Genomic DNA, 25251 nt, shown 5'->3' with positions numbered 1-25251 from the left:
TGGGTGCCAGTTCTATGATTAACCATATTACTCCATAAAATAAACAAACGGCTCTGATCAATGTTATATTACTTAAAATAAAACTGTTTTTCCTTAATAAAATGCTGCCCACACATTTAATAAAGTCAAATACAAATAAGGCAACAAGAGAAGTATCCAACACTTCTCTTTTCTAAAGTCAACCTGTACAGCAGATATAGATCATCTACATCAATTATATGACTTGTCTGAGTGGCTGCACAGGACAGATGAAAAAAATAAGTTGTTTTTGATTTTTTTTTTGTAATCTATAAAGAATCGTTACAAATAAGAATCAAAATTCAATGGAAAATGGATTGTCTGACACCCCTTATAATAACTATCTGCTTAGGACATGGGTATTGACTTAGTTTTAAGTGGCATTAAAAATCATTCAATTAGATTTGCTAACATCTACAGAAACCCTGTATAGTCATGTTTAAACAGCTTTTACTGCAAATGAGCATCGGCTCCAAGTCTCGGTTATCGGCCCTCTGGACTACTAATATACTCAGCATCGGTCCTGAAAAAAGCATATCGGTCGATCTCTAATCCAAATGTTGGGGTTGTGTTCCACCTTGGCTGTGAAGTCACACTCGCCACCTCCTTCTTCCCAGATGTGGATTAAAAGTGGTTTTACGCTTGTGTTCTCTCGTAGCTAACTGATCCATTTGGGACATCGTTGAAAATCAGTAATGTAAGCACAAACCGATGTTTTCAATGCTTTGGCTTAGCGTATTTGACTTCTCTTACTGCTTCATTCCCTCTGCACTAACCTCACATGTGGCTTCGCTAATGCTGTCCTCACTGAGCCTTGCACACCAGTTAGCTAGCCCATACCTTCTTCTGTCCCCACTCCTAGTGTTAGAAAGAACTGACAAAGCGTGTATTGAGTCATTGCCCATCCAGCTGTGAGAGGCAGAGCGTCAGGACAGACTTGTCTGAGAATAACGGCCAGCAGATGTTATCAGTAAACTTTCTTGTGTCGTGCAGAAACCTGGCAAGTGGTGTGCTATGCATGTTTACGTGGCCTGGATGATCCTCAGCCATCAGAAGAAAGTCAAGGTACGTCTGCAGCATCCCTACACCCAAAATGGAGGATTACATTCTTTGTTTTCCATCCAGCTGATGCAGGCTGACCCTCACAAGTTGGACCTCCGCAGCGACCTGCTGGCTCGTCTTCCAGGAGCCGGCGGACTCGGCCCAATGGGGCCCATGGGAGGGCCTCTGCCTCCAAGTCACGACCTGACCAGACCGCCGAGTCTCTTCTCAGCGACAGGTTCCATCACAATTATTTTCTGTCAGACGTTCCCTGCTCTCTCCGCTTCTCGGCATGTGAGAGTAGTTTGACGGACGCCACGTAAACACTCCTCTCATGACGCTGCAGGTGCAGTCAATCCGCCCTCGGCACCTTTCATCACGCCGTCGGCGCCGCACTCGTCTTTCCTCGCTCCGGCTGCACATTTGGGTAAGTCCATCGCTTTGCTTCACTCTCTCAAACTCATGACACGCTGACTTTGCATTGCAATCACAATAAGTGGAACCTCCTAAAAGGGGAAATGCACTTTTGGGGGGGGGTGATTTTGCCTATCATTCACAATCCCAGTGTTGGCGCTAGGAATTTTCAAGTCATAAAAATGGAGTCCCACAGTAAGTTTTTGGGGTCCCACTTTTTTGTAACCGCTTTGAAAACAAATGATAAATATATGCATTATCCTGTTATATCTCACATTATATGTCGTTTGGCCAAAAGGTTGTCATAAACGTTACTTAACTCATTCAAAAAATAATACAAAAGAAAATATGTAAATGTATTCAGTTTATTCATAACATTCATTCACTTTCTTCTTTTCTTCATGGATCTTAAACTTTACCGCTGCTGCCCCAAAATCAAAGTTCTCTGGCTGACGTGGACCACTGACACATGTCATCTCTGCATATTTTACTAGAATACCCTTATGATTATTACATATATGAACATCAAGTACCTACTGTACTGTTTACTTGTTGAAATACCCTCTACATAGCTAAAGTCTACCCAAATGACCACTTTGCTGCTGCAAAAAATGGATTTGAAGGGTATTTCAACAAGTAAACAGTACAGTAGGTACTTGATTTTGATATATGTAATGCCCATAAGGGTATTCTAGTAAAATATGCAAATGCAAATATAAACAACACAAAAGCGCTAATCGAAAAAACAAGCAAACCAGAGTTTTGACCCAGAGAAGGCAGGGTCGGTAATAGAAAAAAATAATAATAATCGGCGTCCTAGGGTCGCGCGGACTTCTGGAAATGCGCGTCCTTTGTGATTTTAATGCGTAAAAGGACACAAAATGTGCGTTAACGGCAACATTGCAATCCTAATGTAAGACAAGAACTAGCGCTGTCAAGTTATTTGTTTTTTAAATCAGATTAATCACACTCTTAAACTGTGATTTATTATTATTAATCACAGGTTATTATTTACTTGCATAAATAACATTTGCTGAAGAAAATACCCCAATTTTTGGACACAAATGCAATTTTGTATTTAGAATTTCATACAGGAACGTTTTTGAAATGTTTTACTGAATTGCAAGTCATCAATTTGGTGACAGTAAGTATAGTAAGAATTAAATGTACATTTTGAAAGTCTTTGCAATAATATAGCACATAAAGTCAAGTATATTAGTAAATCATGTAGTAAACACACCCATAAACAACTTTACGTAATGCACCATTTCCTCTTCATTAGTTGCTTAAACAAACAAGCTTATTTACCTTTTCAGATGACAGCACCGTTATCTTTTTAGACTTTAGTTGGCGCCATGAACGACACTTGCAGCATTTGGTCTTTAAAGATGTTAAGCGGCTTACATGCGGTGGCTGTCCATTTACAGGCTTGTGAAATTACCGCGGAAATCTGCATTTTTTAAAATGAAATATTGCAGAGTGTAAGGATGGAAAGTGTCAAAAGGTGGAGCTAACTTTGTTTTCTTATCAGCAATCGAGCCCTAACTAAACATCCGTGGCTTCTCAGTGCAACACACAATGCCAGAAATGTGTTCCGTGAAAACCTGTTGGACCGGAAGTCTAACAATAACAAAAGTTTCTTGAGTGAATGATGTAAACTCACTACAATACCAAAATAATAGGATCAAAACAAAATTTGCAGAACGTTTGCCTCAGCAGCGGCTACTCACTGTTCCGCCTGCCTAAACGCCGCAATGAGTTGCAGGACGGGGAGACGGCAGGGCGCCGAAACAAGTTTGCTAGTTAGCTTATAGCTAGCTTACTTGTTGTCGCTTTACTGTTAATCATATTTGGATGATTATAATCACAACACTGTTAGTTCAGAACCAGTTGACCTTCTAGAGCAGGGGTCGGCAACCCGCGGCTCTAGAGCCGCATGCGGCTCTTTAGCGCCGCCCTAGTGGCTCTCTGGAGCTTTTCCTAAAATGTATGAAAAATGGAAAAAGATGAGCGGAAAAAAATATATTTTTTGTTTTAATATGGTTTCTGTAGGAGGACAAACATGACACAAACCTCCCTAATTGTTATAAAGCATACTATTTATATTAAACATGTTCACTGATTCGAGTATTTGGCGAGCGCCGTTTTGTCCTACTAATTTTGGCGGTCCTGGAACTCACCTTAGTTTGTTTACATGTATAACTTTCTCCGACTTTCTAGGACGTGTTTTATCCCACTTCTTTTTCTGTCTCATTTTGTCCACCAAACTTTTAACATTGTGCATGAATGCACAAAGGTGAGTTTTGTTGATGTTATTGACTTGTGTGGAGTGCTAATCAGACATATTTGGTCACTGAATGACTGCAAGCTAATCGATGCTAACATGCTATTTAGGCTAGCTATATGTACATATTGCATCATTATGCCTCATTTGTAGCTATATTTGAGCTCATTTAGTTTCCTTTAAGTCCTCTTAATTCAATTTATATCTCATGACACACTATCTGTATGTAATATGGCTTTTAATTTTTTGCGGCTCCAGACAGATTTGTTTTTGTATTTTTGGTCCAATATGGCTCTTTCAACATTTTGGGTTGCCGACCCCTGTTCTAGAGCATTTATTAGTAGCCGGCGAGAAAATATATTTTTGACATGACGATGTAAACAAAGGACACAACACAGGAAGTATATTACCTTAGGGGGCGTAGCTTTAAGATAGAGTTGCCAACGTTTTCTAAGTTCTTTGAAAGCATGTTGTAGATTTTTACATGACATTTTCAATGATAATAATGTTAGTAAATTACTTAAAAAACACACATTTCTGTGGTACATAAAATGGACATGTAAGTGTCAAAAAGACAGGCAAAAGAGGTTGGTAGACTCAGTATATCAATATAGCAACATAAGCTAGTTAGCTCTCTGTGATCTGTCTGTGTTAGCGCTTATGATAACAATATTGCTATTACTTGGTTAATATTCAGGTCACGACAATTTAGAATAACTTAAAACGTAAAACGTGATTTGTCTTTGATAAGAATTGTGAATGATTGGCAAAATAAATAAAAACGTGCAGTTCCCCTTTTTCATGCTAGTTAGAAGCCTGAGGGGAGGACTTATTCTTGGTAATCTTGATGTATTTGCACCTTTTAGATCCATATGGTCGGTCCCCACCCTTTACCCCGCTGGGAGCCCTCGGTTCTGGTGCCTTTGGAGGACTAGGAAGCCCAACACTTGGTCAGTCTCATCTCTCATCTCTATCATGACATATTGTTGCTGTAATCTGTGCTGCCAACTCTCATTCATTTTGAGCTAAAGCTCTAAACAAATATCCAGTCCAATGTCGCCATTGCACCAATTGACGCACATTGAACCAGTCCCCCTGAATGGTCAGAATCATCTTTATGTTTAACACACCGTGCAGTACCTTCAGCGGTGCCATCTTGGTGTGAAAACAAGAAGAAAACATTAAATAACACAAAAACCATTGCCTAAAAAGTGTTAACGGGGGAGAAGGCAGAGCACCCTTACCTTCTTACAGGCAAATCTCATAGTTGACCAAAACACCCAAAATAAAAAAAAGGCAAAAAAAACCTCAGCTTTACAACTTTGTCCAAAGCCTGCAACTTCCCATTTTTGTCAAATTTGTCTGTGAGTGGCACTCAAACGCACACGTCGGCTGTCTAATCAAAACCTATGTTTGTTTCTTGCAGGAACAGCAACGTGTAACAACATAACTCTTGAGGATGTGCTTTTACCGCCATCTTGGGTCTACTTTTAAGTCCATATAAAACGAGTAAAACATGAAAACAGTAATTGTTTTACAATTTTTGTCGAAATGCCGTACTTTTTGAGGCCAATGTTAGAAGGAACTCTTAAAACATTGATAAACATTCATAAAATAAAGTTGATGTAATGTTACTTCGAAAAAAGGATGTGCTTTTACCGCCATTTAGTGTCTACTTTTAAGTCTGTATAAAACGAGTAAAACATGAAAACAGTAATTGTTTTGCAATTTTTGTTGAAATCCGTACTTTTTGAGGCCAATGTTAGAAGGAACTCTTAAAACATTGATAAACATTCATAAAATAAAGTCGATTCAATGTTACTTAAAAAAGGATGTGCTTTTACCGCCATCTTGTGTCTACTTTTAAGTCTGTATAAAACGAGTAAAACATGAAAACAGTAATTGTTTTACAATTTTTGTCGAAATCCGTACTTTTTGAGGCCAATGTTAGAAGGAACTCTTAAAACATTGATAAACATTCATAAAATAAAGTTGATTTAATGTTACTTCGAAAAAAGGATGTGCTTTTACCGCCATCTAGTGTCTACTTTTAAGTCTGTATAAAACGAGTAAAACATGAAAACAGTAATTGTTTTGCAATTTTTGTTTAAATCCGTACTTTTTGAGGCCAATGTTAGAAGGAACTCTTAAAACATTGATGCACATTCATAAAATTAAGTATATTCAATGTTACTTAAAAAAAGGATGTGCTTCTACCGCCATCTTGTGTCTACTTTTAAGTCTGTTTAAAACGAGTAAAACATTAAAAAAAGTAATTGTTTTACAATTTTTGTCGAAATCCCGTACTTTTTGAGGCCAATGTTAGAAGGAACTCTTAAAACATTGATAAACATTCATAAAATAAAGTTGATGTAATGTTACTTCGAAAAAAGGATGTGCTTTTACCGCCATTTAGTGTCTACTTTTAAGTCTGTATAAAACGAGTAAAACATGAAAACAGTAATTGTTTTGCAATTTTTGTTGAAATCCGTACTTTTTGAGGCCAATGTTAGAAGGAACTCTTAAAACATTGATAAACATTCATAAAATAAAGTCGATTCAATGTTACTTAAAAAAGGATGTGCTTTTACCGCCATCTTGTGTCTACTTTTAAGTCTGTATAAAACGAGTAAAACATGAAAACAGTAATTGTTTTACAATTTTTGTCGAAATCCGTACTTTTTGAGGCCAATGTTAGAAGGAACTCTTAAAACATTGATAAACATTCATAAAATAAAGTCGATTCAATGTTACTTAAAAAAGGATGTGCTTTTACCGCCATCTTGTGTCTACTTTTAAGTCTGTATAAAACGAGTAAAACATGAAAACAGTAATTGTTTTACAATTTTTGTCGAAATCCGTATTTTTTGAGGCCAATGTTAGAAGGAACTCTTAAAACATTGATGCACATTCATTAAATTAAGTATATTCAATGTTACTTAAAAAAAGGATGTGCTTCTACCGCCATCTTGTGTCTACTTTTAAGTCTGTTTAAAACGAGTAAAACATTAAAAAAAGTAATTGTTTTACAATTTTTGTCGAAATCCCGTACTTTTTGAGGCCAATGTTAGAAGGAACTCTTAAAACATTGATAAACATTCATAGAATTAAGTATATTCAATGTTACTTTAAAAAAGTATGTGCTTTTACCGCCATATTGTGTCTACTTTTAAGTCTGTATAAAACGAGTAAAACATGAAATCAGTAATTGTTTTGCAATTTTTGTTTAAATCCGTACTTTTTGAGGCCAATGTTAGAAGGAACTCTTAAAACATTGATAAACATTCTTATATAATATATTCAATGTTACTTAAAAAAAGGATGTGCTTTTACCGCCATTTTGTGTATAGTTTTAGGTCCATATAAAATGAGTAAAACATGAAAACGGTAATTGTTTTGCAATTTTTGTCGAAATCCCGTACTTTTTGAGGCCAATGTTAGAAGGAACTCTTGAAACATTGATAAACATTCATAAAATAAAGTTGATTTAATGTTACTTCGAAAAAAGGATGTGCTTTTACCGCCATCTAGTGTCTACTTTTAAGTCTGTATAAAACGAGTAAAACATGAAAACAGTAATTGTTTTGCAATTTTTGTTTAAATCCGTACTTTTTGAGGCCAATGTTAGAAGGAACTCTTAAAACATTGATGCACATTCATAAAATTAAGTATATTCAATGTTACTTAAAAAAAGGATGTGCTTCTACCGCCATCTTGTGTCTACTTTTAAGTCTGTTTAAAACGAGTAAAACATTAAAAAAAGTAATTGTTTTACAATTTTTGTCGAAATCCCGTACTTTTTGAGGCCAATGTTAGAAGGAACTCTTAAAACATTGATAAACATTCATAAAATAAAGTTGATGTAATGTTACTTCGAAAAAAGGATGTGCTTTTACCGCCATTTAGTGTCTACTTTTAAGTCTGTATAAAACGAGTAAAACATGAAAACAGTAATTGTTTTGCAATTTTTGTTGAAATCCGTACTTTTTGAGGCCAATGTTAGAAGGAACTCTTAAAACATTGATAAACATTCATAAAATAAAGTCGATTCAATGTTACTTAAAAAAGGATGTGCTTTTACCGCCATCTTGTGTCTACTTTTAAGTCTGTATAAAACGAGTAAAACATGAAAACAGTAATTGTTTTACAATTTTTGTCGAAATCCGTACTTTTTGAGGCCAATGTTAGAAGGAACTCTTAAAACATTGATAAACATTCATAAAATAAAGTCGATTCAATGTTACTTAAAAAAGGATGTGCTTTTACCGCCATCTTGTGTCTACTTTTAAGTCTGTATAAAACGAGTAAAACATGAAAACAGTAATTGTTTTACAATTTTTGTCGAAATCCGTATTTTTTGAGGCCAATGTTAGAAGGAACTCTTAAAACATTGATGCACATTCATTAAATTAAGTATATTCAATGTTACTTAAAAAAAGGATGTGCTTCTACCGCCATCTTGTGTCTACTTTTAAGTCTGTTTAAAACGAGTAAAACATTAAAAAAAGTAATTGTTTTACAATTTTTGTCGAAATCCCGTACTTTTTGAGGCCAATGTTAGAAGGAACTCTTAAAACATTGATAAACATTCATAGAATTAAGTATATTCAATGTTACTTTAAAAAAGTATGTGCTTTTACCGCCATATTGTGTCTACTTTTAAGTCTGTATAAAACGAGTAAAACATGAAATCAGTAATTGTTTTGCAATTTTTGTTTAAATCCGTACTTTTTGAGGCCAATGTTAGAAGGAACTCTTAAAACATTGATAAACATTCTTATATAATATATTCAATGTTACTTAAAAAAAGGATGTGCTTTTACCGCCATTTTGTGTATAGTTTTAGGTCCATATAAAATGAGTAAAACATGAAAACGGTAATTGTTTTGCAATTTTTGTCGAAATCCCGTACTTTTTGAGGCCAATGTTAGAAGGAACTCTTGAAACATTCATAAAATAAAGTCGATTTAATGTTACTTAGAAAAAAAAGGATGTACTTGTGTCTACAAGCCTCAAAACATTGCAACTTTCTCAATTCAAACATTTTCGACTGCTACAATCATAAAAAAAGCAGTAAAATCCTGCAGGGACTGAATATCTGTGCAATACGGTGGTAAACTTTGGTTTGGCGACCTCATGGTTATATTATAAAACTATTATTGCTGCATTTAATTTGATGCACTTTCTTGTTGTCTCACTTCAATAATTAATAATCCATCACTTGACATTTCTAAAAACATTTTATGATCAGAAAAAAAAGAGTAACATTATTTTCCATTACTGTAAACCCTTGTTCATCGTTGTTAATTGGTTCCGGGCTAGACCATGGTAATTAATTAATTTTCTTATTTTTTCTTTATTTAATATGAATTGAATATTTACATAGTGAGAGAATAAAAAGTAATATAAAGTAGTAAAAGTACATTTTACTTTACTATTTTTGTATCCATTAATCCAATATAGTGATGCTGCCTGATCTACTATTGATCATGTTTATGCTTAAAAATGCTTAACTCAGGCCAAAAATGCTTAGAAATATATATTTTTAATTTGCCATAGAGTGAAGCCGCCCATTTTGAATCGCAGCGTGGCAAAGAATTGCTTTTTAAACTAATGGAAGTGTTTGCAAACTGAAAAGTTACAACTTTTGAAGAACCAAAGGTAAAATGTATATTGAATCCATAAATTTAAATGTGTTCCTTTTACCAGTGCTTCTTAATTTGTTTTGTTACGCCCCCCACTTGGAAGAACATTATTTTGCGCCCCACACCCCCACTCAACATATCACTTGTCTAAAAAAAACGTTACAAGTACAACTCTGCATAACATTGTGTCTATTTACATTAAAGAAATAAAAAGATAGAAAGAAACATAGATCAACTTGCAACAAAGAATAACTTTATTGAAAAAGTCTGTATCAGAAATTATTTTAAGTGCATCAATTTGCCTGAAATAGAAAATAAATAAATCCTTATTCAAACTAAAAAAAATATGAGCCATTTGATACTGAAAAATAACATTTAAATAATGTTGATCAGCAACTTTAACTCAGGAGCACAATATCTAAAATAATTAAAGCTGCAAGCAGCGTTGGTCGGGTCCGCATTTTGGCAGGTGCTAGTCCTAGGTGTCCCAATACTTTTGTCCAGTGGTAGTCCTGAGTGAGACCTACATAGAGGTTTTTGTTTCGTGTCTCTACGATATTCGTACTGGGAGTTAGAGGAAGTTGTGTCTGTGTCTTTTTCCTAGGTGTCGCGGCACAGTGGTTGTTTTCTTTGAAGGCGCATAAAATCACAGCAGCGGAGCAACTTTAGTGCTGCGGGTCTTTGAAGGCTCGTAAAATCAAAACGGTAGCACGTATCAAAACTCTTTCTTCAACTTGTAATCAGAAGGGTTCAATCTCTCTCCTGTAGCAGTTTGAAGCCGAAACGACAAACGGGCTCAGAGGAGATAACGTTTGATGTTTGGTGACCGGTTGTAACAAAAATTTAGTTTTGAAGGAGGAATAGCAAACTTCCTGTTGATTTTTGCTGAAGGATGTCAATCTATGAAATGTAGGTCTAGGCGAGACCTACATAGAGGTATTTGTTTCATGTCTCTAAGACGTTCCTACCGGAAGTTACAAGCAGTTTTGTCTGAGTTTTCCTCTGAGGAGCAGTTTTTTCTGTTTTTTTCAAAAATTATGTAGAGCACAATTTTGAGTTTTGGGGTTCGGTTTTTTTTTTAGATCGCAATTTCCACCAGTCCCGATGTGTGTGAGAAGTTTGGTGAGTTTTGAAGTATTTTAAGGGGGTCAAATTAGAGGTCAAAGAGGCAAAATTAGTGTTTTTAGTCATTTTTAGTCTTGAACGGGGAATTGCCAACTTCCTGTTAATTTTTGCCCGAAGAAATAAATTAATGAAAAGTAGGTCTAAGTAAGACCTACATAGAGCTTTTTGTTTCATGTTTCTACGACATTCGTACTGGGAGTTAGAGGCAGTTTTCTTCCTAGGGGGCGCTAGAGAGCAATTGTGATTTTTGGGGTTTGTTTTTTTTACCAAAAAGTTTATGTGTGCGAAAAATTTGGTGAGTTTTGAAGCATGTTAAGGGGGGCAAAGTAGTCCGCAAAGCTGCGGAATAATAATAATAAAGAATAATAAAACCTTACGAATTCAATAGGTTCCTTTGTAACCTGTACAAAGGACTCCCTGTGGGAGTCCTTTATACAGGGTACTGGCGGACCTTAATTAAACTTACAAAACAAAAATGAATGAAACAATTTGTGCATTTTTTATTTATTTTAATGAAAATGAGGAAGTCAGGCCTCATTGCTACAATGAGCACATTTTGTAGTGCACAGCTTTTCAAAGCATGATACTGATAAAGCATGTTCCCCGGGGTCACACACTATTTGAGAAGCACTGCCTCATACACAGTACAAATGTCCACAAAATGTGTGAAATGCAGGAATCAGTATAAATATTTATTCAGTGAAAAAACAAAATGCTGTTCAAATACGTGACTTAACTCAAAAAGGTGCTAAACTGCTGCCTTTTAAGTGTCCTAAACATGATTTACAAATTAGATACTTCTTCTGCGTCAGTCTTCTTTTAATCTGCAGCAAAATGCAGTTTTAGCACCATGCAGGTTTACATACAACCTGGCTGGTGTGGTCAGCGGTGTACAAGCTGAAGCCTTTTAAATGAGAAGGTCGGCCATGTTTGCACACTGCTCTGTTCCAAGCGTCTGTGCTGCTCTAACGGATTCAAACCATCACAAGTTTGACGTCTGCCAATCAATTCAGATGTCCCCAACTCATAAAAACTCTGCTTTGCAGCCGGCTCCATGTTTGGTCCTAAGGACTCCCCCGCCGGCATGGTGGGGAGCTTGTCCAACGCCCCCAACCATCACGACCCGTGGAACCGCCTCCACGGGGGACCCTCTGGCTTCCCGGGGGGCCCCAGCTGGGCCAAAAGCGACAAGCGGGACGAGAGGGAGCGGGGCAAGGACGGCGAGAGGAGAGACTTACCCCACATCAAAGACGAGAAGGACAGGTATGAAGGACACTTGTCCGTGGGGCTTGGAAACGCAATGCATTGTGGGTCTTGCTGGGCCCTGAACAGCTCGTTACACGGACTTGGTGCTGAAGTTATGTTTTTTCTGTAACAAGTTCATGGCGTCGAGATAGTGGTCATGATCCCTTGCAGGGAACAAAAGGATTGTTCTGATTTCCAACATGAAAGCAAAGTGGAAAGAAGTGGGGTTATGAAGCTAATGGCATGGACAGTAGGGGTGTCAAACAAGATAAAAGATCTTCAGATTAATTGCGATTCTCATTTTATAATAATGAGAAATCGATTACAAAAAATCCAAAATAGATTTTTTTTTTAAAATTATTATTATTATTTTTTTTCAAACTGTCCTGTCCAGCCACTCATACAAATCATATTGTTGATATTGTCAGGGTTCCCCAAACTAAGGCCCGTAGGTAGTCCAGAGGGAAAATTTTATAAAATTTTTTTTTTTAATTATCATTTTTTTAATCTTTCCTTTCTAACCTATCCATCAATCTATTTTCTACCGTTTGTTACTCTCGGGGTCTTTTAGCCGCTTAGACAAATCATATTGTCTAAAAATGCATTTTTTTCATCGAATTCAATTAGTGCACGAGGAAAAAAATGAAAAATGGTGAAATTTTTGGGGAAACGTAAAATAGACTCCGAGTGCAGAGTTTTTAAACATCAGTGGACGTATGACTTTTTTTTGTTCAGTGTAAGGAGAAGGTAGTTTGTCTAATCTGCAAAGAGACAGATTATATCTGTATATGTATGTATATATATACATATATATGTTTATGTGTATATATATATATGTGTACATATATGTATATATGTTTATGTGTATGTATATATACATATATATGTTTATGTGTACATATATGTATATATGTGTGTATGTATATATACATATATATGTGTGTATGTATATATACATATATATGTTTATGTGTATATATATGTATATCTGTATATGTATGTATATATATACATATATATGCTTATGTGTATATATATATATGTGTACATATATGTATATATGTGTATGTATATATATACATATATATGTTTATGTGTATATATATATATGTGTACATATATGTATATATGTGTATGTATATATATATATGTGTACATATATGTATATATGTGTGTATGTATATATGTGTATATATATATATATGAATATATGTATGTATATGTATATACATACATATATATATATACATATATTTGTATATTTCTATACATCTATATATATATATTTGTATATTTCTATACATCAATATATTTATATATATATATATATATATATATATATATATGTATATATATATATGTATATATATATATATATGTATGTATATGTATATACATATATATATATACATATATATATATATATATATATACATATACATACATATATATATACATATATATATATATATATATATATATATATATATATATATATATATATATATATATATATATATATATATACATACATATATATACATATATATATACATATACATACATATATATATATATATATATACATATATATATATATATATATATATATACATATATATATATATACATATATATATATATATATATATATACATATATATATATATATATATACATATATATATATATATATATACATATATATATATATATATATATATATATATATATATACACATATATATATATATATATATATATATATATATATATATATATATATATATATATATATATATATATATATATATATATATATATATATATATATATATATATATATATATATATATATATAGATAGCCCGGCTCCTGGCCAAATTTTTTAACCCAATGCAGCCTCCGGGTCAAAAAGTTTGGGGACCCCTGATGTAGATGATCTATATCTGCTGTACAGATTTACTTTAGAAAAGAGAAATGTTGGATACTTTTCTTGTTGCCTTATTTGTATTTGACTTTATTAAATGTTTGGGAAACAAAACCAGTTTTCTTTTAAGTAATATAGAAGTTGATCAGAGCTGTTTATCTGTTTTATGGAGGAATGTTCTTAATCATAGAAATGGCACTCAATGTTATTAAAAAAAATGTGTGATTTTGAATCAAGAATCGTTTTAAATCGAGAATCAAATCATTACCTCCAAGAATCAAATGTCCAAAAATTCCCAGCCCTACTGGATATCAGCCGTGAGACGGTCAAACATGACTCAACGCCATCACCTGGCACCTGTTGGTGTGTTCTCGACACGTAGCATTTAGTAGGATGTTAGCGTGAGCCAAGCTAGCTGCGGGCGACAAACAACTCAGTGTTTTGGAAAAATGCTTGTTGTCTGTTTACTTTTAGTCTTGGATAGTGAGTATTATTTTCAGGGGGGTCGTGCAGCGATGCAAGTATTTAAACGTTGTCTTTTGGGGGAAACCTGTTTATGAGACGAGGCCGGCGGACCTCACACAAGTTTTCTCTCATAAGTCACGCATTAATTTTGCGTTCTGACATTCTTCACCGGTTTAAAACGGACGAAATACTGACAAGTTTGGCAGCACTTTTACTTGATTCAAATCTTCCGTACATCCTCCTTGCTCTTATGAGTCAATTCCACCATTTTGTTATTTTTTCAGCAAGTCTTTGGAATAGGTACACTTTGTCTCGATACTGTCCCTGGTTGTCATTTTGTAGGATCCATTTTAATCCAGTTTGTTGCTGGCTTCCACATTGTAAACAGAGCCTTTGTCCATGTCTACCCAGCCCCCACAATGCATTGCAAAAACAGGTGGCCATTCGAGGGGGACACCATGTTGATGATGTTTTACCTTGTCGTCCCACAGAGACAACATGCTGTATGGCCGCCAACCTGTGAGGATGTCGCCGGTGGCTCCTCCCTTTAAGCCCCGCAGCAGCACCCCCGTCTCCCACATCAACGGCCACAGCAGCGTGTTGGGCGGCGGGGCCGTGGAGGACATGACTCGCGGCTTGAACAGAGACCGAGACGGGGACAAGAGGCCGCTGCCGACAGCGTCTTCTCGGGGGCCTCCTCTTGGCGCTTCCTCGCTCGTAGCAGACCGAGACAGACCGCGCTCGTCCTCGTCCTCCGTGCTCAACACCCCGCCGCCCAGTGGCCGCTCCGCCCAGTCACCCATGGACCTTTACCCCCGGCCGCTGGGCGCCGCAGCACACGGCTTCCACAGCGAACACTCCCAAAGGGACGGCGCCCTGCCCCCGTCCTCGGCGGCCTCTGCCTCCTCTTTGCCTCAGGCTAAGAAGTCTGATCGGACCACGACGCCCGTCTCCAAAGCCGCCCTGCTGCTGGCACCCGTTAAAGTCAAGGAGGAGCGCAAGGAGGAGCCGGAGCACATCCCCATTTCTCTCCCTCCCCCGCTGCCCAGTAACTCCTATGAGCGGCCCAACAGCCACCCTCACCACCCCAGCTCCGGTACGCCTTCGTCCTCTCTCTCCCTGACTCCCACTCCCAGTGTCCCTCTCCACCCCCCGACTCCGAACCAACCCACCCACCTTTCCTTGCTGGATCGCTCCAGAGCCATCGAGGCGTACCTGGGCAGCACGGCGGGGGCCGGATTGGTCATGGGCCCGGGCGGGGACCGCTTCTCGCACGGACCCCACCAGGGACCATCGCAGGGGCCACACAGCTTCACCTGGGACCCTTGGAGGGAGCTGGCAGCCCATCAGCATCATCAGCATCAGCAGCATCAGCAACAACGGAGGGAGGCCTTGGCACTTCGCTCCGACCCCCACCTGACCCTGCGTTCCGATCCCCACCTGGCCCGGCTCCTTCAGCACCAGCGCCTGCTGGAGGCGGAGAGGGCTGCGGCTGTAGCCGCACACCACCCATCCACGTCTACAGCCTCCAACCCCATGGTCCGCCAGGAGCTGGCCCTGATGGCGCACCACTTTGATCGCCACCAGCTGGGCGGGCCGGGCGGGGGTCTGATGGACGAGGAGCAGCGTGCACAGATCTTGAGGGAAGACTTTGAGCGAGCGCGCTTCTTTGGGATGCACCCTCACCTCCCCCCCGGTTCTCACCTGTCCAGTCCCTCTCACGCTGCTACCGCTGCTCACCTGGAGCAGATGCACCCGAGCCTTCTGTCCCACGGCATGCCTCCCGGGGGCCCCCAGCACCACATGGGCCTCTACTCGCGCCTCGGCCCGCTCAACGCGCACCACGTGCCCAACGGCATCCTGGCAAAGACGCCCGCAGGCTTGGTGGGCGCTCTGTCAATGGGGGCGCCGCCGCCCCTCATTCCGTCCGTCACCAGCCGCTCGTCCACGCCACCCCGGGGTTCCAGACTGGGGGGCCCCGGTGAGCTGTCACTGTTCGGCGCCCACAAAGACGGCGAGTCCAGATAGTACAAAGAGACGAGTGAAGGAGATGAAGGGAAACGTCAGGATCACTGTGCTGCTCGCTAACGTCTTCACCGTACACAAAAGTAGTCCCAGTGAGCGTGGCCTTTCGAGGCTGCAGCTGGTGGGAGAAAATGCAAGACTCACCAATGTGTTACCAGTGCAATTTAGACGACATTGTCCGTGTGCATCTGACTATTTGTTTCCCCTCCTGTGGGCGGTCTCTGACTACCACAGTTTATGTCGCAGACTTAGAAGCCAGCCTTTTCCGTGGAGACGGGCAAAGACTTCCAGAGGTATGCGCACCTGAGAATTCCTTCTCACTGTGGCGGCATCAAAAAGATGTACTGCTCCTTCGTAAGGCGGAAGAGGAGGGTTTGTAGAATGCAAAGTGGTTTCAAGCGTGGTCTTTGTGTGTCCGTCATTGTGAAAAGACCGATCCCCAATTCACTTAGCGTTGTACCTCATTTTCTTGCTTTTACCCAAAAATCACCAACCCCAAACGGCCTCAGCATCCTCGAACATGAGATTCATCCCCTTACTTTGGTTTTGTTCCCGGGATGGACGGTGAAAAGAACTGTGCGACCATGTGTGTGTGAGTGTGTGCGTGTGTGTGTAAACACAGCGTTTTAGAGCTTCCTCTGTTTCCCAGTCTCCTCTGGACTATATGAGCAGGACCAGATTATAGTAGTCTAGACTAAATGCCTTTGTAATTATTATTCGTAACATTATCTTCTATAATAATAATAATAATAAATATATTCACTGTTATGTTATTTGTCATTGTTTCAGGTATGCACCAGTACTCTCTCCCCAGGTAGAAATACTGCACATCATGCAAAAGGTTCCAGTGGATCTCTATGCCTTTTATTAAGCTCTGACTGTGCGTCCTGGGTTTATTTGGGCCAACCTTTCAGAGCCTTGTACTCGGATGTTGAAAGACAAAAAAAAATAAGTTATATACGTGGATTAGTGGGACAAGGACTTACAAGGCCGACACAGACATCAACAGTGGTGGAAAGACTGGGTCCATTATTTTAATATGACCGTTTTTATACCTTTCCAACCCCTCCCTTAGAGACCACAAAGATGAATTATTAAATGAACTGTTGTTTACTCTCTTGTGTGGCTCTTTTCTTCTGCTTTGGTAAACACTAGCGCCTCAAGTAGTTTATGAGACGACCATTTCCTATCCAGTCCAAGTAATAAACCATATCTGAATAAAATGTGTCAACAAAATATAAGCTTCTCCGCAGAAAATTGTACATAAATACAATATTTACATTCACGACGATCGAAAATGTGGCTTTAAGTGGTGAATTTACGCTAATTCCGCAGCAACTATTTGAAGCCTCGCGCCGTCGGAGATCTCGCGAGATCTGCGCGGGTTGTGTACTTTGAGAGGCGCAGCGCCGCTCCACCATTTCGCTGCGCTAAGTCTCCTCCCATGACCGCTACATTCTGCGCCGAAAGCCCAGGCTCCCCCGGTCCGTATTTTAACTTCTTCCCGCACGCCGAGTGGTACCTCGTTGGGTACCGGGAGGCGGTTTGGACCACCGGCATCACGGATTGCGTGCGATTTTACACGGATGACGACTCCTTCAGCGAGAATTTAGTAAAAGAAAAGTGGTCGGAAAATTCAGGTAGGTGGGAACTTAAGATGGCGGCCTTGAAAGGGAGGGGGACCAGGAGGAAGTAATGAGGGCTTCAAGGGGGGTTCCGACGCACGACACCACAGAGGCAGGCGTTGCATTGTTTCACAATGCTTTTCCAACTATTTGTTTGCGTTTAAAAACTCTTTTAACCGGACACTGATTTGTTTCGCCGTGGTGTGAACCAGAGATTAGTTAGGAGTGTGGTTCGCCAGCCAAATAAGACTGAACGCGTTACTTCTTTGTGGTCGCTGCTAAAGAGCCAGCAGTCGGACACAGCGCGCCCCCCTAAACGCCCCGTATACATTTGTAAAATGTATATAAATTGTAAAAACATTTTTCGTTTCCGCACACACTCCCGACGACAAAATAATGTGTGTGTGTCGCCCAAACAAATAAGGACCGTTTTTATTTTGGTTTTCGGATATTTGACCCCCCGCGCCATGACGTCACGAGCGATTGTCCCCCCAGTAGTTCATGGACAAGCGGCTTTTTTTTAATGCCACTTTTCCGTTGCCGGGGCTCATTTCAAAGCGATTCGCCACATTTTGAACGCAACAAACCAGGCCGTTACGTAACTGCGGGCTGGGAGCGGGCGCTTTGCGGCTTCCACGAAGTCAACTCTTGTTAGCTCGCTCGTTAGCTGCCTAATGCCAGCCCAGCACTGTTGTTGTACCAAGCTAGGCTAGCTCAACCGGCATCAATGAGCCGATAAAACATCTCCTATCGTCTCTTTTATGACGGGAAAAGGGGGGCTTACTTTGAATGTGTTGTGCAACTGTGCCTCTCAGATCCTGTCTAAAAGTGTCTGCTTTTCATAAAAGCCACCAATGCTCATGTGACCACTGAACATAGTGTATTTATTATTAGTGGACATTTCAACGTCATTGTGTCATTAAACTCTTGAATAAATGACCGGGGGCAGTATCGCGTGTGCCGGCTCCTGCTGCAGGGACCCCGACGTCTTCCTGTGGGCGAATGCAGCAAACAAGTTCACTCTTCTTTTTTTTTTAATTGCTGCTGCAGGATGCACAATCCAACATATTGGCTGTGTAGCAAGCTAGAAGTGCCCACTTTTGACCAAGCTGCTTGGGAGACGTTCATAAAGTTTCCTCTCTCTCTGTGTTGCCCTCTCAAGATCATGTGGAGAGGACCCTAATTTCAGCATCCTGGAAGTAGAAAGCACTGAAGATCTGTGTCTCACCCCACAGACAGGTGAGAAGCTGCGTGGAATCTGATTGGATGCAGAATAGCGCCTTAATTTGAGGTCGCCGATACGATTGAAGGTACAATATCAGTCGGCCTGGGCCGATAACACATTTTTTTGGGACGATATATTGACCTATAAATTATAGCCGATAAACAATATTGTCAACGTTATTTTGAGTACAAATGATAATACCTAATAATACTGCAAGTAGGGTTGTACGGTATACTGGTGCTAGTATAGTATCGTGGTACTAATGAATCAAAAACGATACTGTAATCTGTTTGAAAAGTACCAGTTCGTCGTGACTAGGGATGATGTTTGATAAGAAATGATCGAGTTCGAGCCTATTATCGAATCCTCTTATCGAACCGATTCCTTATCGATTCTCTTATCGAGTCCAGATAGGTTGTTGTATATGGAAAAAAACACAATATTTGGTTTAACAAAAGCTTACTTTTATTATATAAGAAAACAATTTAATCTAATAAATAAATAAATAAATATTGACTTTTACCCCCCTAAAAAAAATAAAATAAATAAATATTAACTGTTGTTACCCAAAGTATATTAAGTGAGATTTTTCAGAGAAACAAATATATACAGTAACACAAAAACAAGCTGTCTCTGTGATCACTATAGGTGTATAAATAATAATATAGTGTTAAATAAAATCAGCCCCTTGGGCACAAAACTGAAAATAATACAGCTCTCCAAAAAGTGCACTTCTGCTGCTATTTGACATAACTGTTTGTTATGATGCTTTGACATTTTTGCACTTAATTTCTTTATTGAAAGAAAATTCTATGAAGACAAAAGTTGTTTGCAAATGTGGTTACAATGCTAAAAAAATGAAAAGTTAAAGCTAAAAAAAGAAATACACTTTATTGAGTTAACATTATTTCTTTATATAGGGGGAAAGATGTTATGAGCTAGGGAATATAACAACTACACTACCCAGCATGCAACGGGAGTGACGAGCATGCGCGGTAGCCCCGAAAAGTGTTGCATATCGTCACCCGGCAGCTAAGAATGAGGTTATTATGAGCACGCTGTGAAAGTAAACGTCAAGAACTCAGCCAACACGCCTCGTCTGCATGATTTATAATTAGACAGACAACACATATACAGTGTGATTTTGTTTTGTTTACAAGTAAAGAAAAACGAAAGTTAAAAAAGGGAGATATGTTGTATATATATGTATGTGCTGCGGTTGCTTTAAGAAGGTTGCGACAGCTGCCGTAAAGGAGGTGCGTTGCTAGCCTGGTTGCTATGTTTCAGGTTGGTCGTAAAAGTGTTCGTGTATTTTTACCCTGCTCAAATTTCGCAGTAAAGTTATTCATTGGATTATACCTTTTTGTTTTGAACTTTATTACACCTTGGAGCGCTTTTTCCCGTCCATTTTTTTCCTGCTTTCCCTATTTGCGCCTAATGACTGAGCTACGTGACGCCATTTCTTGTGATGTCACACGGAGCATTTCTGGTCGGGACGGGATTCGTTCCGAGGGATTCGAATAAAGAACCAACTCTTTTTATTTACTATAGTGGTCTCGATAACGGGTACCGGTTCTCAAAAGGGGATTCGAGTCCGAGGACTCGGTTCATTTCTTATCAAACAACCGGGAAAACCGGTTTCGAGTATCATCCCTAGTCGTGACATTGCTGGTTTTACAAGCAGAGGAGCATGTTCGGCAGCGCACACACACAGAGTACTTACAAGCAGACCGTAAACAAAGGGAGAACGGACACATTTTAGTCTAAAAACTAAAGATAAAGGTGAAGGTTTCTCGTTGTTATCCCATTGGGTTGAGTTTTTTTCTTGCCCTAATGTGGGCTCTGATGTCGCTGTGGCTCGTGCAGCCCTTTGAGACACTCGTGATTTAGGGCTATATAAGTAAACATTGATTGGAGTTATAACACTGAAACGCCCTCGGGAAGAGGTGTTTTAAGACATGGCTCGCAGCTAACCACCGTTCGCCGTCGACTAAATCACTAATCCTCGCCTCCATGGCGACAAATAAAGTAAGTTTCTTACAAGTATCATTATCACTGTAGGACGAGGACTAGCTAAACATGCTTCACTACACACCGTAGGAGGATACAATAGCTTACCGGACGCCGTTACTGAATGTAAACAAATGCCATGGGTGGATCTACACCTGACCTCTACTGTAATGATACCAAGTACAATAGCGTATCTAGTTGATACTACTATGATTACAGTGATATTTTTTTATCGTCACAAAATCTTTTTGAGTTTTAAATATAAAATCATATGTTTATAAAGTCAGGAAATACGCGCCTGGACACATGAGGACTTTGAATATGACCCGATGTATGATCCTGTAACTACTTGGTATCGGATCGATACCTAAATTTGTGGTATCATCCAAAACTAATGTAAAGTATCAAACAAGAGAATAATAAGTGATTATTAAATTTTAACAGAAGGGTAGATAGAACATGTTGAAACAGAAAATAAGCAGATATGAACAAGTAGATTAATAATCAATGTTTACAGTTTGTCCCTCATAATGTGTACAAAATAATAGGTGTATAAATGACACAATATGTTACTGCATACGTCAGCAGACTAATTAGGAGTCTTTGTTTGTTTACTTACTACTAAAAGACAAGTTGTCTAGTATGTTCACTATTTTATTTAAGGACTAAATTGCAATAATAAACATATGTTTCATGTTCCCTAAGATTGTTTGTTCAAATAAAGACAACAATGCCATTTTTTTGGGTGCCTTTTTATTTAGAAAAGTATCAAAGTATCGAAATACCTTTTGGTAACGGTACCAAAATATTGGTATCGAGACAACCCTAACTGCAAGTATACCCTTTCAAATGCAATACCCTTGTATCTCTCGTATATTTTATCATTAAAATTGGAATGTAAACTTTCAAATATCCAAGTAAATTGAAGCAAGCAAATAATAAAACATGTTAGCAAAATGTTGCATTGATTAAAAATCACAACCAAAAGCAATAAAATAGGTTTAGTCTCTGTTAAGGAGAGAAATATACACAAGCAAAACAATAAATAAAATGGCTAAACAAAAAAAGTTATTGTGACCAAAATGATCAGATTTCATTATCGTGTTTTTTGTGTGCTGGAATAAATATAATGCACTGATTTAAAAATCACAGCCAAAAGCAATAAAATACGTTTTGTCTCTGTTAAGGAGAGAAATATACACAAGCAAAACAATAAATAAAATGGCTAAAAAAAAGTTATTGTGATCAAAATGATCAGTTATCATTATCATTTTTGTGCTGGAAAAAATATAATGCACTGATTAAAAATCACAGCCAAAAGCAATAACATAGGTTTTGTCTCTGTTAAGGAGAGACATATACACAAGCAAAACAATAAATAAAATGGCTAAAAAAAGTTATTGCCATCAAAATGATCAGTTATCATTATTGTGTTTAAAAAGTAGTTTACAGAGTTGTATTTTTTTATAACTAAAATAAATACACATAAATACAAAACATCAAATAATGTCATGGCTTCATAAGAAGTATACATATTATTTGTATTTGTGTCTTTTAAATGTGTGTATCTACTTCCACTTTCATTTATAAACATTATAGAATGTTTGCTTCACTTCCGGTTTATGTGAGGTCACGCGAGTTCACTTCCTGTCGTTTTTTTCTTCTTTTTTTAAATTTATATTTCATTGCAATCTTTACACACAAATTTGACCTTTAATATTTCCCCCCTTTTTTTTAAAAATAAACAATAATTATAGTGAATGTCATATAGATAAAAGTAAAAATATACACACAAAAAAACATTTCTATAGTGTTATGCATAGATATACAGAGAATCATACTAGAGATGGCGTATATATCATATACATTTATGTACACATGCATTATTGACCTACATTCTAATGTAGGGGTCACCAACGCGGTGCCCGCGGGCACCAGGTAGCCCGTAAGGACCAGATGAGTAGCCCACTGGCCTGTTCTTAAAATAGCTCAAATAGCAGCACTTACCAGTGAGCTGCCTCTATTTTTTAAATTGTATTTATTTACTAGCAAGCTGGTCTCGCTTTGCCCGACATTTTTAATTCTAAGAGAGACAAAACTCAAATAGAATTTGAAAATCCAAGAAAATATTTTAAAGACTTGGTCTTCACTTGTTTAAATAAATTCATAATTTTTTTTACTTTGCTTCTTATAACTTTCAGAAAGACAATTTTAGAGAAAAAATACAACCCTAAAAATGATTGTAGGATTTTTAATTACATATACCTTTTTACCTTTTAAATTCCTTCCTCTTCTTTCCTGACAATTTAAATCAATGTTCAAGTAAATTAATTTTTTTTATTGTAAAGAATAATAAATACATTTTAATTCAATTCTTCATTTTAGCTTCTGTTTTTTCGACGAAGAATATTTGTGAAATATTTCTTCAAACTTATTATGATTCAAATTAAAAAAAAATATTCTGGCAAATCTACAAAATCTGTAGAATCAAATTTAAATCTTATTTCAGTCTTTTGAATTTCTTTTAAAATTTTTGTTCTGGAAAATCTAGAAAAAATAATGATTTGTCTTTGTTAGAAATATAGCTTGGTCCAATTTGTTATATATTCTAACAAAGTGTAGATTGGATATTAACCTATTTAAAACATGTCATCAAAATTCTAAAATTAATCTTAATCAGGAAAAATTACTAATGATGATCCATAAATTCTTTTTTTAATTTTTTCAAAAAGATTCGAATTAGCTAGTTTTTCTCTTGTTTTTTTCGGTTGAATTTTGAATTTTAAAGAGTCGAAATTGAAGATAAACTATGTTTCAAAATTTAATTGTCATTTTTTTCGTGTTTTCTCCTCTTTTAAGCCGTTCAATTAAGTGTAAATATCATTAATTATTAATAATAACATAGAGTTAAAGGTAAATTGAGCAAATTGGCTATTTCTGGCAATTTATTGAAGTGTGTATCAAACTGGTAGCCCTTCGCATTAATCACTACCCAAGAAGTAGCTCTTGCTTTCAAAAAGGTTGGTGACCCCTGTTCTAATGTATACTACCATCTTTATCAATGATTATATTAGACATCTTCTGGATATATCTAACCTAATCCATTTGTTCTCTAATGTTAAATGTCAATTTTTCCATTTCTATTATCTGTGGCTCTTGTCCAGGATTTTATTTTAGTTGTCGGGTCTCTTTGCAAGTCTGTATCTGTTTGGTTGCAGTGATTCTAAATATGTCAAATATATGTACGTGTGTACCTCCGTCTTTTCCAACTCCAAACTGATTATCGACTTAATTTTCTTTTACCGTACGGTCAATCGAATGATCAAATAAGGCCTAGATATTAGTTTATTTAGAACGAAACAATTGATGTGAGTGTGAAATAGATAGTGGATACTGCAGGTGAAGATTCCTATATTGCCTTTTAATTCTTATAAGGGAATTATGTATGAACAAATGATGGATACAAGGTCTGGGCCATGTGGCAAGAAAATTATCACGATTAATTTTTTCATATCATCCGATCTCGATTGATAATACGTTTTTTTTCTTCCGTTTTTTTAAATGAAATCGGCTTGTCCCATGCAGGTTTATAGTGAGTCTACTGCAGTATCTTGTAACAAGTATATTAGGTGTAGTCAATATTTTATTTCAAGTGAACATTTACTAAACAACACTTTGTAATAGTAAATTATTATTTTCGTTCTTGAATGACTTGTGTACTTCAAGCAGTGACCCAGATTGTGGAGTTTTCAAAACTTAAATTCTGTATCTTTTATTGAATGAAAACACATTAAAGTGCGGTTAGAATGTGAGTTGGTGTAAAATAATGTGTACCAACTAGGGCTGGGCGATATGGCCTTTTTTTAATATCGCGATATTTTAAGGCCATATCGCGATTCACGATATATATCTCGATATTTTGCCTTAGCCTTGAATGAACACTCGATGCATGTAATCACAGCAGTCTGGTGATTTTATGTGTCTACATTAAACATTCTTCTTCATGCTGCATTAATATATGCTACTTTAAAACTTTCATGCAGAGAAGGAAATCACAACTAAAAAAAATCACTATTTTTTTCATACGGTGTTGATCTGGAAATGTTTGCCTCGGCATTTTGATGGTGTGGGCGTGTGGCACCGAACGGAGATGTTGACATGCGGAGTAAGCACTCTTCATTCTCTAGCAGGTGACTTTTC

The 25251-nt window shown here is 37.5% G+C and overlaps 2 protein-coding genes across 3 annotated transcripts in view; both read left to right on the top strand.

Moving 5' to 3' along the window:
- The window catches only part of fbrs (fibrosin), a 46260-nt gene extending 28971 nt beyond the window's left edge, over positions 1 to 17289 (top strand). Inside the window, exons 12-18 of one of the 2 annotated variants that reach the window (XM_062030732.1) lie at positions 677 to 715; positions 1012 to 1083; positions 1144 to 1297; positions 1406 to 1486; positions 4624 to 4707; positions 11574 to 11790; positions 14658 to 17289. In XM_062030732.1, coding sequence (XP_061886716.1) covers positions 677 to 715; positions 1012 to 1083; positions 1144 to 1297; positions 1406 to 1486; positions 4624 to 4707; positions 11574 to 11790; positions 14658 to 16194 — 2184 coding nt within the window. In that variant the 3' untranslated portion in view covers positions 16195 to 17289. The remainder of the gene's footprint in view (positions 1 to 676; positions 716 to 1011; positions 1084 to 1143; positions 1298 to 1405; positions 1487 to 4623; positions 4708 to 11573; positions 11791 to 14657) is intronic. The other variant, XM_062030733.1, reaches the window with a different exon arrangement.
- A 303-nt stretch (positions 17290 to 17592) lies between these two features.
- Positions 17593 to 25251, top strand: part of srcap (Snf2-related CREBBP activator protein) — a 113137-nt gene continuing 105478 nt past the window's right edge. The window contains 2 exon segments of the mRNA XM_062030731.1: positions 17593 to 17831; positions 18979 to 19055. The gene's annotated coding sequence lies outside the window, so the exon portion shown is untranslated.

Source organism: Entelurus aequoreus, linkage group LG21, assembly GCF_033978785.1.
Source record: "Entelurus aequoreus isolate RoL-2023_Sb linkage group LG21, RoL_Eaeq_v1.1, whole genome shotgun sequence".
NCBI classification, from domain to species: Eukaryota; Metazoa; Chordata; class Actinopteri; order Syngnathiformes; family Syngnathidae; genus Entelurus; species Entelurus aequoreus.
This window is presented reverse-complemented; position numbering and strand designations above follow the sequence as displayed.